General features: G+C 42.5%; 1 protein-coding gene across 1 annotated transcript; it reads left to right on the forward strand.

The window, feature by feature from the left end:
• Positions 1 to 1,452: 1,452 nt before the first annotated feature.
• PM20D1 (peptidase M20 domain containing 1) lies at positions 1,453 to 13,834 on the forward strand. Its single transcript, XM_075521738.1, has 13 exons — positions 1,453 to 1,679; positions 3,097 to 3,183; positions 3,783 to 4,015; positions 5,472 to 5,558; positions 6,058 to 6,191; positions 6,639 to 6,758; positions 7,524 to 7,599; positions 7,833 to 7,894; positions 8,147 to 8,225; positions 9,346 to 9,417; positions 10,276 to 10,444; positions 11,156 to 11,255; positions 12,092 to 13,834. The coding sequence occupies exons 1-13, from the start codon at positions 1,475 to 1,477 to the stop codon at positions 12,219 to 12,221; spliced, it is 1,554 nt and encodes a 517-aa protein (XP_075377853.1). The 5' UTR covers positions 1,453 to 1,474; the 3' UTR covers positions 12,222 to 13,834.
• The last annotated feature ends 53 nt before the right edge of the window (positions 13,835 to 13,887 follow it).

The following is a 13,887-nucleotide window of genomic DNA, read 5'->3' on the forward strand; positions in this document are numbered from 1 at the left end:
GTTACTGCCTGAGTGCTCCTTTTACTTGCTTATTTGAAAAAAGCAACAAAGAAATTGGTGCAATGGAACAAGAAACTATCCTACGCTAGCTAATCAATATTTCTGTATCTCTGAGGTGGCATCACGTTAAATGAGGAAAATTCCAATTTCCAGTTCTTCATTCAAGGTTAATTACAGGAGGCTGATTTCACAGTCTCAGGGCCTGACAGGCCAAACGCAGGAAGCCTCAGAGCAACAGACCATGTATAAAAAACAGATTGTATTTCTTGAAGTTCCTACAAGCATAATAGATGGGATGTCAAGAGGGACAGCTTGAAAGTAGCCGCACTGACTATATGCTCTGCGATTCTGATGACCTAGGAAGAAGAATATCTCATTTCTGTAGCCATGGGCCAATTCTGGCAATAAATGTAACATCAGTGGGCAAATGGCATTGCGGGAGGCACAATGTGGCCAGTTCAAAGTCTTAATTTCCAAGTGCCTGGGCAAGAGAATTAGGGAAGCTCAAATTCATGCTGGGTAGAAAAATTTTGATTTCCAGTGTCCCTTTATTGCTCTTAAAGTAACAGTGATGTTGATGTGTAATGGCTCTGAAGCCTTACTTGATAAATGCATGATGTATAACCAGCTCAGAAATGTTTGTAATTTATTTAATTTAATATTGGTTTCGTTCTTTTTTGATAATAAAGAATGTGTGAACAATCATCTGCTTCTTCTGCTGATTCGAGAGCAGGCTTTCCATGACAGCTCCCATCTGGTATTAAGCATCTCAGGACAGTTTACACCATGGGAAGATAGGATAAATCTTCAAATTCAGTACAAGACAGCTGTAAAGAAGGGAAGAACAATTTTTCCATCGCGGTCCCTGGTGAAACCAGGCAAGAAGTAACACGACTTGAAAACCAGGCGGATTTAAACCCTGTCAGGAGCGGGGCTGGCACACCCCAAGGCACACCACCATGCCTGACTCGGGCCCGTCCCTTGGCCTGGTCCTCACCGCCGTCCACCTGCCCAACCTGTGGCTCTCGCCACCTCTCTGAACCTGGGGTGGTTATTCCCCACGGCACCCCTTTTCCCCCTAAGCACCTCGTCATTTTGGGAGCAGCATCCTGAGCCCCAGTGCTCTCGGCCTCCCAGCAGGCTCCAGGCACGGCCCAAGCCAGGGTGAGGGGACAGTCCCATTATTGCTTCTGTGGGTACCAGACACCGTTCGCCACGCCTCCTAAACGTCCCCTCCAGATCAGAAATACGCGATTTCAGGGACGGGAGAGACAACCAAGGCAGCCTCCTGCCCGCCGCCATTTCAAATGTGCCGCGGCGCAGAACTACAACTCCCAGGAGCACTCGCGGAGAGGGGGGGTCCAAGCCGCCCATTGGCCATCCTCTCGGGCGGGTGCGTGACGATTGGCGGTTCGGCCACGCCCGTCCGCTCCTCAGCCGGGCGGACGGCGACGGCGGCCGAAGTCCGCTGGGGATGGCGGGCGGGAGCGGGCGACGGCGGGTGGCGGCGTGGGCCGCGGGCCTGGGGCTGTGCGCCGCGCTGCTGGCGCTGCTGGCCGCCGTGCTGCTCCGCGCCTACGTCCTGCGCGCCCCGGCGATCCCGCGGCTGTGGGCGCGGCGAGGCGGCACCGCCGCCTTCAGTGCCGGCGAGAGGCTGGAGCTCAAGGAGGCGCTGCGAGGTGAGGGGGCCCGGCGGGCCGCCCTGGCCGGCCTCACCCTCCGGGCCCACCGGGCCTCCTCGGGGTCTGCAGCCTGTGTGCCCCTCCACCCCCGGGTCGGGGGGGGGGGGGTGTTGCCGGCCCCCTGTTTCCCCGGCGTCGCAGCTGGGGCGTCCCGAGCTTGCCCCGGGGCTGTGGCGGCCGTCTCCCCCGGGAGAGAGGCTGGCCTCAGGGGCCGGCCATGGGCCAGGGGTGGGAACGGGGCAGCAGTGAAGAAGGACACTTCCTCAGGTGCCTTCCCCTTGGAGGAAACCAGTTGTTTATTCTCCTGAAGCCAACTTTCTTCCCATGTTGACTTTCTTCAGCGTTTCCCTCTCGTACATGCAGAATGCGCCAGGCACCCCCTGACTGCATTTGCTAGGCATCTCTTTGTCCACTGGATAAATCACTGTCGGGTTTCTTTCTTGCTTGCTGGCTGAAACCTTGCGCAGCGCTTGGCTGCAGGCAGCCTGTCTGTAACAAGTCAGGGTGTGTTTGTGCTCTCTGACGCAGTCTTCTGAGGGTATTGCAGAGGACCTTGAGGGTATTTAGGTCTCATGAGGGCTGGCAGTTTGCAGGAAACCACAATCTGGCATGAAGTGATGGTCACTGACTGTTCAAGTAGGGGTTGGGTTCTGTAAATCTCATGTTGTCTTGGAAGATTTATTGCCTAGCAAATTGTGTTTACATACTTTTTAATGGGAAAATGCAGGGATACGAGAGATACTTATTTCTGTCTTTCTTCTTGAATAACACAATCTGTAACCTCACTTAAGAGATGCTCTTAGGAAAGGCAGCTGTGATTGGGACTAAGTTATACCCATGTTTTGCATGACAGTGACTCGACATTGGAAGAGCAGCCTTGTCTGACCCTGTTTAAATGACAGAGCAGACTACAAGGAGCAACAGAAGACCTATCTGTTTATATATGTTTAAGGGTTGGAGCAGTATGACAGAAGGTGCTATAACAGTCTTGCCCTCACAACCTGACTTCCTATTGAAAAAGAACTTTGAACAGCCAACTAAGCTTCCTGCTTAGCTGCCAGAATAGTTTATGGCTATGAGGAATCAGTTCACCCTAGCAAAATGCAGCTGCTTCTGGACAGTAGCATTTCTAACAATATCATTCAACACTTCAGGATGAAAAACGGAGTAGAAGTATCTAGAGAAATACCTTGGCTGAAACTGGAAGGAAATACCGGTGTGCAGCATGTGCACAGCTCAGCTGAAGTACATCAGTCTTTTTTGATAGCGGCAGCTCTTACTGTCCTGTGAAATAATCTTTAAAGCCTGGAAAATATTCAGGAACATAAATATTACTTTCCCTTTTGAAATGCAATTCAAGTATTGTTTGACAGATTTCAGTGTCGACTAATTTCTATCTTGTATTTCATTGAAGGTGCTATTAAAATCCCAACTGTTTCCGTATCTCCAGAGGACTTGAATACAACTGCTATGGCAGAATTTGGGAATTACATTCAGGAAGGTACTAAACTTTCATTCTTGGCAATCTCTGCTTCTCAGTTGTATTTTTGTAAACAAATTGAAGAGAGTGTATGTGGTTCTTGAATATAATGGAACAGATTTTTATTTTGTTTTTCCTCAAGAAAGGACTTGCAAAAATGGCACGCGTAGGTCACCTCTGCAGCAGTGTACTTTGGTGTAGCAATGGGCAAAGCTAGAACAGAGAAGGTTCAAATGTCTTTTGCAATGGTGGCTTTTGGTCCTTGAGGTGGTTAAATGACCTTGCCAATAAAAAAAAAAAAAAAAAGGAAGACCACCCCTGTTTCAGCCTGCTTTTTTGGCAGTCCCATCATTGCTACCTGCAAAACAGCTGCAGCACTGGTGAACAACAGTTCCTGGTTTTGCTTGGGAAGGTGTTAAATACCAGATGAGAGAGATTGGTAGAAGTGTGAGAACGAAGCTGCACATCTGCTTCCTGAAGCAAATTTGTTGTGGTCAGTCGTATTTACAGTGCTCCCCTTGAGGCTAAATAGGTGACTACTCTATGGAGTATATAATGATAAAATTGGACATTATTGTTAATTTTGCTTTTTCTTGTGTTTTTAATTTTTTTCTTAACAGTCTTCCCGGCTGTATTTTCTTCAAAGTTCATTCAACATGAAATTGTTGGGAAATACAGCCATCTCTTTACTGTTCAGGGTTCTAACCCTGAAATGATGCCCTATATGCTGCTTGCACATATGGATGTTGTGCCTGCTCCCCCAGAGGGCTGGGATTTCCCTCCTTTCTCAGCTGCAGAGCATGAAGGTTTCATCTATGGACGAGGAACGCTGGATAACAAAAACTCTGCCATAGTACGTCATCTTGGTAATATCATTTCAGAGAGATACAAAGCCTGAAAAAAGCAGATTGGAGGAATCTGTTGAGATTTACTATATTGTCTCTCTCATTTAGCTCTCATTTAAAGAGTTAAATTCAGGATGTTAGTGACAAATTCCGAAGCCCTGTGGTTTTTACCCAACTTTTCCTAGGGATGAAGTGGAGTGGTCTTTTACTACCGAAGAAAGCAGAGTTAAAGCTCTTAGAAGATACAGAAAAACATTCACAGATGCAGATGTACTTGGTTAAATGCCACATTTAAAATTTATGTCAAATGCTGTGTTTGAAACCAGGGATAGACCTTTTACTTTTTCCCAGGTGTCATATGGGCATTCAAAGCCAGACTTGGCCCTTTGAAAAGGCTTGAGTTTCAAAATAAACAATGTTTATTTAATATGGTAGTCAAATAACCTTGTATCTTTTATTATCTAGTCTGTGGCAGAACAAAGAGCTGTTGTACTAAGTACATTTGGGAGGAATAAAGTACAAAAAAGAAGGATCTGTGAAGGATTTCTCATTTGATAAAAGGTTGATGGGGAAAATTAATAAGGAAAACGGTTCTTTGTGACTTGCAAAGATTACTTCCATGACAGCCCTGTATTTAAATTTAAACAGATGTTTAGCAAACCAGTGTCACAGATGCTGTGGCTGCTTATTATGGCATAGGCCATACTCCTAGAAAGTTTCTTCCTGTTGTTTAATCATCAATTTCAAAGCCTTGCAACTTAAAACTTTGTTTTGGTGCTTCCTTCTACTGTGAACTGCACAAGTAACTCCACAAATGGACAATAAAAATGAACAATTTCAGTGAACACGGCGAAAACGGGTGCTGACAAGGTAGAAGCAATATAATTTCTGCTGAAATGTAAAAAATTAACTAGCTTAAATTGAAAAACAGGTGAGATGGAAAAATGCAGCAAACGGTAGATTTCATTTTTCATTCTTCAGATTAAATTTCTCATTCTTCTGTTTCTGTCTTCTTAGCACTTTTTGTACAAAACATACTGCTTATTAAAATAGATGGATTCGGTAGCTCAAGTCAGAGCCAAACTGCGTGTAGGATAGACAGTTTAAAGGAACAGTGAATTCCTTGGATAATTATAACTCTGTCATGCTTCCTGTGCAGTTTGTCACTGACTTCATCAGTAGCAAGAACAAGCCTACACTGTATTTTATGTATGTACACTGACACTGTGTAGCACACTAAGTCTTAAGCATTATTGATCAAAAATATTGCTGTGTGTTTTCCAGAGAATATGAATATAATCAGTAGGAGTTGTGGAAATAAAAGCTCAACTGTGAACAGGACAAAGTTTCCTTAAGGGCTCTGAATGCATCATATTTCTTTTATGTTACATTGCATTCTTTTACATTTATTCTCCTTACTCACACAAAGAATAGTACAATACATTCTGCTTTTTTTTTCTGCAGGGTATTCTGCAAGCTCTAGAATTTTTGCTGAGAAGAAACTACCGACCCCGCAGATCTTTCTATATTGGCATTGGGCATGATGAAGAGGTATTTTCTTTCATTTCATCAAAACAACTAGTTGTTTGCATTGTTCATGTATGTAACGGCTTAATTTTTAAACATTGTTTAGCGAGAAAGTCTTTTCTGTTTTTCTTGGTTATGTGGGTAGATACTGTGTCAGGCACATGGTCATAGCTATATATTGATTGTTTGGTTTTAAGTGACATTGACAAAGGGTTTGGTGTGATGAGCAAAGAGAAAAGAAAACAGTAGGGTGTTATTTCAAATTCTTTTCTGCATGGAAGGTGCAGCAGGAGTCACATTTTGGAGTCTATATATGATACATGAAAAGCTGACCTAAGATTTGCATTGTTGTTCCAAATGATCAGGAAGAGCTAACAAAAATATTCCACTTTTTGTTGTGGGTATACCCACTAGGAAACAGTACAAAGAGACAGATGGTCACTGTCAACAGCAAGATGTTTTCCAGTATTCTTCCCAACGTTGTGGCTTAATCTGACCAGTTCCTCTGACTGGATGTTCACAGGTGTTTGGTCAGAAGGGAGCAATGAAGATTGCAGCTCTGTTGGAAGCTAGAGGAGTGAAACTCTCCTTCCTCCTAGATGAGGGAAGCGCAATACTAGATGGCATCATTGCAGGAGTGAAGAAGCCAGTGGCTTTGTAAGTAGGAGAGAACACAATTGACCGTGATGAAAGTGATCCATTTTCAATAATTACTTTGTGAGGAATGACCTTGCTAATGTCAATAAAATACATTTTCAAGGCATGTAGCAATGTTGGCGTTGCTAAAGCTACAGCAGCGGCACAAAGTGCAAGCAAAGGACCTTCAGCGTTTGCTTGCTGTCCATCATAGCTGTGCTGACAAAAGCAGAATGTTCCACTTAGCTAGCGCAAGCGTGTTAATTGTATGCCGTAGAGTCTGCTCACTGGAGAAGCAGCCAAGGCATCAGTCCTCCAAACATGTAGAGATTGTGTTAAGGATTTGTTGTTGCTGCTTCTTTGGTGTTTTTATGATACTAAAAATACGCAGAGTCGTTCTTTTTACCTGTAGTCTGTGCATGTGTGTTTGGAGTTGCATTAATCATTTGTTTATTTATCATTCACCAGAATTGCTATCACAGAAAAGGGTTCAATAACACTGAACTTCACTGTGGAAAAAGAGCCAGGACATTCTTCCTTTCCTCCTAAGGAGACAAGTATTGGCATTCTTGCAGCAGCGATGGCCAGGTGAGAGCTTCCCTGTCATCTAACGTCGAAGATAGGTCAAGCGGACTCCTAAGTCACTGATATGTGACTTTCTTTTCTAATATTTGTATTTAGAATATTTTGCAAATTCCCCTTATATATTTGAAATTGAAGTTTGTAGCTCACTTTGAAGGGCAGAAATGCAATCCCCAGCGAAGGGACAATTGCCAAATGTCTGGAGTGTCTTTTCACTTCAGCTGTTCCTAGTGTCAGTTGATTCCTTAAAACCAACACAATGGGTACATCGTGATGTCTATCGTAATTTACTCTGTAGCGATAGAGATTGCTTTGTTCGGGTTGCAGAATTTCTCTGGAATCTATCCTTGCACATACCTAGCTGGTAATTATCCAATCCAATAAACATGGTGTAAAGTCAGAATGTGACTGGGTAAATCATCTCATTATGTGCCTGTGTAGATATCAAATTGGCTAATAAATACTTATTTTAGAAAAACTTAATATGTACAGGTACGATGGAATTTGGTGTGATATTTTTAGAATTTCCATGTATTCTTTATAAGAGTCAGGCTTTTGGATTCTTTCTTGAAAGAAAATCTTTGCATGTGACTGGAATGCCCAGAAATCTGTCATGGAGCTGTACTCACAGATTTACTTACCAGGAGAGGAAAGTGTGATTGCATCTCAAATACATGGATACATTTCACAAATCAAATTCCTGTCAACCTTCTGGAGCAGTAATAGCCAGAGATTTTTTTAAATTTCACATGTTGATTTGCTTTGTTGTAGACTGGAGCAGAATCCCTTGCGCAATCTGTTTGGCCATGGGCCAGAACTCATGACTATGGAGCACCTCGCATCAGAGGTGAGGAAAGAACTATAATTTCATTCTCAGATTTTCATATTAATAAGTGAAGAGTAACCCAGCATATGAATTTAGAACACAGTTACATAGTTCCTGGAAAGGAGAAGACTTAAGCTGGCCTTTCTCCCAGATAATTGTTTCTGCTGGAATTGTTTCAGCCATAGCTAAGTGACTACACTGTCTTCTTGAAAACTGGAGATTTTCTGATTTGTGGTTTTGTTTGTTCTGCTTAGTTCAGGTTTCCTCTCAATGTCGTCATGAGCAATCTATGGCTGTTTTCGCCTATTGTCAGCAGGTAAGAAAATGCATCCTTGATGAACGTTCCCAGCCTCTCACCCTTAAAAGATGAAGACCGCTAGCCATTTCTAGTCTTCGCAGGAAACCAGTTATACCATTTCATAGTTTAGACCATGTCAGTGCTTTACTGTTAATAACCACTTTGTTAATTGAACAGGCCATCATTCAGCTTATTGCCTACGTAATTGTGGTGCTTATGTTTTATCGATATTAAACTTCTTTGAAACATAGGTTTTTTTCTATTTTGTAGAATTCTTGCCTGGAAACCTTCCACCAATGCCTTGATTCGAACTACTACTGCAGTCACGATGTTTAACGCAGGAATCAAGGTAGCTTCAGTTTGATTTTTCTCCATGTCATATGATGAGACAATTAGGACATTTGGTTTCCACCTATTTATATCCAGCTATATGATCAGTACCGGCCCTGGTCTTAGACCCTGTGTGCTGTCACCACCAGTGTCATTTTTACTTTGGATGTGGCTTGGATTTAGCTACAACTGAAAATTACTTCCTTCAGAAATGTCTGATCTCTGTCACAAAAAGATCTCTGTAAACTGGTGTTAATATTGTTTAGATTTTAGGATGGACAAGAAAGTGTTTTCTATGGAATCATAACAAAGTATTGATGACAGTATTTGAACGATGGCACAGTCGTAAACACTTCCCTAGCCCAGATGGGATCGTGTGTTTGTGAGCACAGTCTGGCGTTTACCTTCATTCGAGTAGGGTTAGTGTGCACCTTGGACTGAGAGATAACAGGTTCTGGCTGATACAGGCAGATCTTGCCCTGATAAGGAGGTGTAGCTATCCAAAAATACTGTAGCCCTGGAAAATAAACAGGCTGTTTGGTGTGTCCCTGAAAATATCTGTTGCTGAAAAGCATCACTGGACAAGAAAACGAGATACAGTGGCTGAACAGTGACACTGAGTGGCCAGGAGAGAAGTGACACCCTGGTTTCTTGTGTTTTTTCCCTAAAGATTATACCTTCTTTGTTTAATAAAATTATAAATATTCATTCTGTAGAAAAGAAGAGTTATGTGTCTTCAGTAACTTCATTTGTTAAGCGACTGACATGTCTCATACTTGAGGAAAAGTAATATGACAATTAGGTAAAAATATTGCTTAAAAAAACCGACATAAACTTCCAGAATTTCTCAATATAAAGTTTCTGAAGGGAGAGGGCTTATCTCAAGAGGAAAACTTCTATATAACATGTAACTTCATTTTTGTTGAATCAATGAATATCTCTTTGTGTAGTTATCTGCATTATAGATGAGGTTTACAGGATTTTAACACAGAGTACAGAAAGCAATTGTCACACTTAGTGGAAACAGAGTGAAGCATTAGTCTGAGGCTTGGAGTTGTTTGGCCAGTTTCTGAGTTTGCAGTTGGCATTTTAATCTGTTTTTAACTTCCTTTTATGTTTTGGTCCTGCCTTTTTTCTAGATAAATGTCATCCCATCTTCTGCAAAAGCAACCGTGAACTTCCGGATCCACTCTGCAGAGAAGGCCACTGAGGTACGTACCGTACCCCCAGAAGCGGGGCTGTTCTCCATCCCTGTCTGAGCAGAGTGGCACGGGGCCATTTGTGGCAGCAGATCTGTTCCACAGAAATACTCTTTTTGTCTCTCCCTGTATTCATACAAGCAGTGGAAGGGGAAGATTTGGGAATTGCTCCTTTATGGAGGCTGTCAGAAACACAGCTTATCTAATGTCTTTTCTCCTCCTTGGAGATGGATTGCAAAGTGCATTGTTTGCTATGGCTTCTGAATGTGGAGCAGAGCAAGAGGCAGACCAAACTTGGAAGTGTGTCTTGCAGTTATATCGAGCAGATTTCAGAAGTCTTTTTGTGCCAAAGAGCACGTGGATCATATGTCATTATGGAATGGAAATGTTAAAGTTTGTGACCTGTGAGAATATGGGAGTCTTGCACACTTCAGTAGGTATGGCACACCTGTCCAGCCAAGGACAGCTGTGAAACATTGTCAGTAAATAGTATCTTCCCTTCCCAAACCTTTGCTGAAAGTTTATCTTTCTGGAAGCTTTTTCTGGGTTGTTTACTTGGATGACCCAACTACCAAGTAGCAGCGGGTTGACCACCTGCCTTTCAGGACTGAAGCAGTTCAGGGATACCTTGAGACAGTGATGTGCATCTGATGCATTAGGGGACAAAAAATTAGCTTAAGTATCAGCCATGCACTGAGTAAGAGGAGGAGAGACTGCCACACAGTTTCAGTCCTAACTATGCACCTGTATTTGCAGCCACAGTTGGCAGTTCACAGACAAATGTTTTCTGGAAAGTGGAACATTTGCTGACATCTAGAAAGGATGCTCTCTCATTTCTTTGCTTATTTAATCTCTGTGTTTTACCCATAGGTGCTAGAGATGGTTAGAAACACTGTTGCTGATGACAGAGTGAAGATTGATGTGGTAGAGGCCTTTGACCCACTCCCCATCAGTCCTTGGGATGACCAGACATTTGGAGTCCATATTTTTCAAAGAACCATTCTGGATACTTTCCCAGATGTTGACAGTGTAGTCCCAGGTAACAGCAAGCACATGATGATTATTGTTTCCCCTCCAGCTTCCGCTCTGCTTGTCTCTCCCCCATCCCCCAATATTGACTTGTTTCCATTTTCTGTGTATTTCTCCACCCCAGCTGTTAACTACTGGAAACAGCTGTTTTTTCCTCTTTTTATTCCGTTGCCTCTTTATGTTTTAAAAGTTTTAATGTTGTTTTTTAGTAGTGGAAGTAAAAAAGCAAACAGGAAACTGACAGAAACAATGAGCCTTGAATTTGACTCTTTGCACATACAAAGGAATCTCTTCAGGGAAGAAAGGAATTGTGAGGGAGAGTAGGAGGTCTTCTTGCTTTAGCTCTTCTTTTATTGTTTTCATAGCTGGCAAAGCCATTCCTGCTTTTCTGTATTGTTCCTTATGATCCCAGCCCCTTCCCTTTCTTGCAGCTCCTTCCTAGTTCTGTACTGTTTGTTGGGCTGCAGTTTGAAGCTTAAACTTTTGTGGAGGCTGAGTATCATGCTGTTCTTAGAATGATTGAATTGTGTGTTCAGCTCCTCCTGTTTGTGAAGGAGAGAATGTTCTTCTTCCAGGACGTACCAATAAACTGTTTCCAGTGATTTTGCTTTTGGTGTAGCTAGGGGTCATATAGAAGTGTTATCAGATGCCTTTCCTGGGAAAAGTGTGGGTCATTAAAATGCTGCTCTCATGCAAAGTAAACCCAAGGTTTGTTTTCCAGGCACATGTATTGGAAACACAGACAGCAGGCATTTCACTAACATCACAAATGCCATTTATCGATTTAACCCACTGCTCTTGAAATCAGATGATCTTCCCAGGTACTGTATTCTGTCTGCATGTGGGCAGCTGTTTGGGGCGGGGACTAGTGAAAGAGAAAATCGATATGCGTTAGGCAGAAGAAGGAAACCCAGCCTTGTATACCTTGGCATGGTGGTGGTGTTGCCTCATATTCTGTTAGGCCACCCATTTCCTGCAGATTTGGGTGCTGCACAAATAAGGGATAGTAATTACACTGGGAGAGTGTTAGCCCTTACTCTTCTTTACTTCAGATGCAGCCAAGACCTCATTTAGGTGTCCCATTTGGTAGTACAGCAATGCTGTGAGGCTGACTGGATCCTTTACATAGTGCAGCAGTGTGAAAGGTGTGGTTCTGGTAGTTGGCCTTGTTTAAGAGATTTATCCGTATGTTTGGACACATGTCACTCTGAATTCATTTGCTTCTTAAAGGTGGAAGTTTGGTTTCCTGGGATAAAGTGATAACAAAGATCATCATCATGCAAGGGATTGTTTGTTTATTCGGCATGTGATAGATTTGGCATTTTATTGAGGTGCAGATGATACGGGAGTAGAGTGCTCTTGCAGCTGTACAGGACAGTGACATAAATGGCCAAGAAATGGGCAGAGAGCTGGAATACTGTTTTTTCTTTTCCACATACACCATGGACTTAGTTATTGTGCTCTGAGCCTCAGAATCAGTAAATTTGGTTGGCCTGAGGAACAGACATTGCAGTTACAGTGCAGTATTTCTTGTACATTGCTGTATTTTTATGTTGTGCATTGCTTTATGAAGTGAACAGGCAAGCAGGGTGCTGGCTATATGCAGGTGAGTCACAAATGCACACTGGAATGAAAAACATTCTTCTCTTTCTACCAGGATCCATGGGTTGAATGAGAGAATCTCAGTTGAGAATTACGAGAAACAGATCGAGTTCCTCTTTCAGCTGATTAAGAACTGTGACATCGACAAGCTTCCCGAGCCTCACGCAAACTCCCACGAGCTGTGAGAAACACACCTGAGAAGAGCAGCTACTAAGGTGGATTCTGGGATGGCAGGGGTCTGGGCCATAAGATACAGTTGTGTGTTGCGTATTGAGCTATGTCTGGAATTTGGTTTTTTGCATGTTGTGGTTTACATACAGATGGAAAAACAGCTGGTTGCTGCTTTAGGCAAATCTACAGTTTGCCAGAAAGTTATAAGAACAACAAATAGCCCTGATTTCTGTTCCTCTCTGGTCTGACATGCAGCCATTAATATGATGGTATTAATTTTTTCAGTGCTTTCTTTAAGCCTCTGAAATTGGTAGTCACTTAAAAATCTAAGCTATAATCAGCAGTCACTCACCTATCAGTAAAAGAGGAGACTCTTCCTATGTGTGCTTTTGACAAACTTATTTTATACAGTTAATTGATTTTTCACAAATGATGTGTCTGTCAAAAGCTCACATGAAAGGCTTGTCACGTGGTGTAGGTTTCATGTAATTGGTAGAGTTACACTCAGTTTGTTGCACTGCTGCTTGGTGTGGGCTTCTTCCCCAGGTGATGCTCTCAGCCAGCATCAATGGTGCTCTCAACCGTCAGTGTTAACTTGATACTGCTAAGTTCTCCCATACATGCACTGATTTCTGACTCTGTTTTAAAGTACTGAGCTCCAGAAGTCCTAGCTACGTTGCTTTAACTGATGTTGCCCTGATCTCAGAGGTGCTGAAAACTTTTCTTCCTGTCTTTTCAGTGACTTTTTTTTTTTTTTCCCTTCCTCTCTCACTCTTTGGTATGGCCCAAGGTATGTTGTGCAGCTGGGTGTCAGAATTGACAGCTGGAAATAAGGAATTGCAGCTTTAAATAAGAAACTTAATCAGTGTTGTCTGCTTGTATATATTCTCTTTTCACTGAATCAGTTTCTGTAGTGTATGTTTCTCTTTTGTTCCTCTGAGAACTTGATTGTGAAAGATGGTGAAGCCCTTCAGTTTCTTCCAGTTCAGTGGGAGCAGAGTGTTTTTGTTCCCTCACTGCCTATGCAAGCAGTTTTCACTTTACAGCAGTACTTCTGTTGACTCAGCTCTTTGGGAATCCTAGCATAGACAGGCCGTTGACGTTGACCCTGTTTAATCTTGCACTTCTTGCACTAGCATGCCTGCCTTTCTTAGCTCTAAAGGGTTAAGCATTCTTTTGGCCTTGATAGTCTCTTCAGTTGGGGTTACCATTATTAGTTAAACAAAGAAAGAATTAAGAACCAGATGTTAGCCAAAGTAAAGACTGGGTGAAAACTGCTTTGTTGTACTGACTTGCAGACTCTGCTGTAGGTACTAGTGCAACTCCTCCTGTTGCACTGTCACAGAGATGTGCGTCTCTTTTCAGAACTTGAATTATACACTGGAATGGGTGGTGGTTCTGCTCTAAATTCATATGGTAAAATGTCCTGGAATGTACAGGAAATACCCTGAAACGTATCCTGAAAAACAGTGATGGAACTGTGATTCCTATTCTTTCCGTTCACCATTCTCTATTTATTTGCAGTCTGATCTTATCAGTATGGCCAATGGGCTAAAACTGTATCAATCTACTAAATAATTGAAACCAGATCGGCATTTTCATCTAATAAAACAAGGAATGCAGATTATTTCCTGATTATTATTTAGTCTTTTTATGTAACTGTATAATTGCAATGAAGTC

This window comes from Mycteria americana, chromosome 20 (assembly GCF_035582795.1).
Source record: "Mycteria americana isolate JAX WOST 10 ecotype Jacksonville Zoo and Gardens chromosome 20, USCA_MyAme_1.0, whole genome shotgun sequence".
Classification (NCBI taxonomy): Eukaryota; Metazoa; Chordata; class Aves; order Ciconiiformes; family Ciconiidae; genus Mycteria; species Mycteria americana.

Excerpts from the sequence above, each read along its gene's own strand:
- PM20D1 (XM_075521738.1), top strand. The coding sequence starts at position 1,475 with ATGGCGGGCGGGAGCGGGCGACGGCGGGTGGCGGCGTGGGCCGCGGGC. Across the intron at positions 3,184-3,782 it reads TGGGAATTACATTCAGGAAG|TCTTCCCGGCTGTATTTTCT; the intron begins GTACTAAACTTT and ends TTTTCTTAACAG. Across the intron at positions 7,895-8,146 it reads TTTTCGCCTATTGTCAGCAG|AATTCTTGCCTGGAAACCTT; the intron begins GTAAGAAAATGC and ends TCTATTTTGTAG.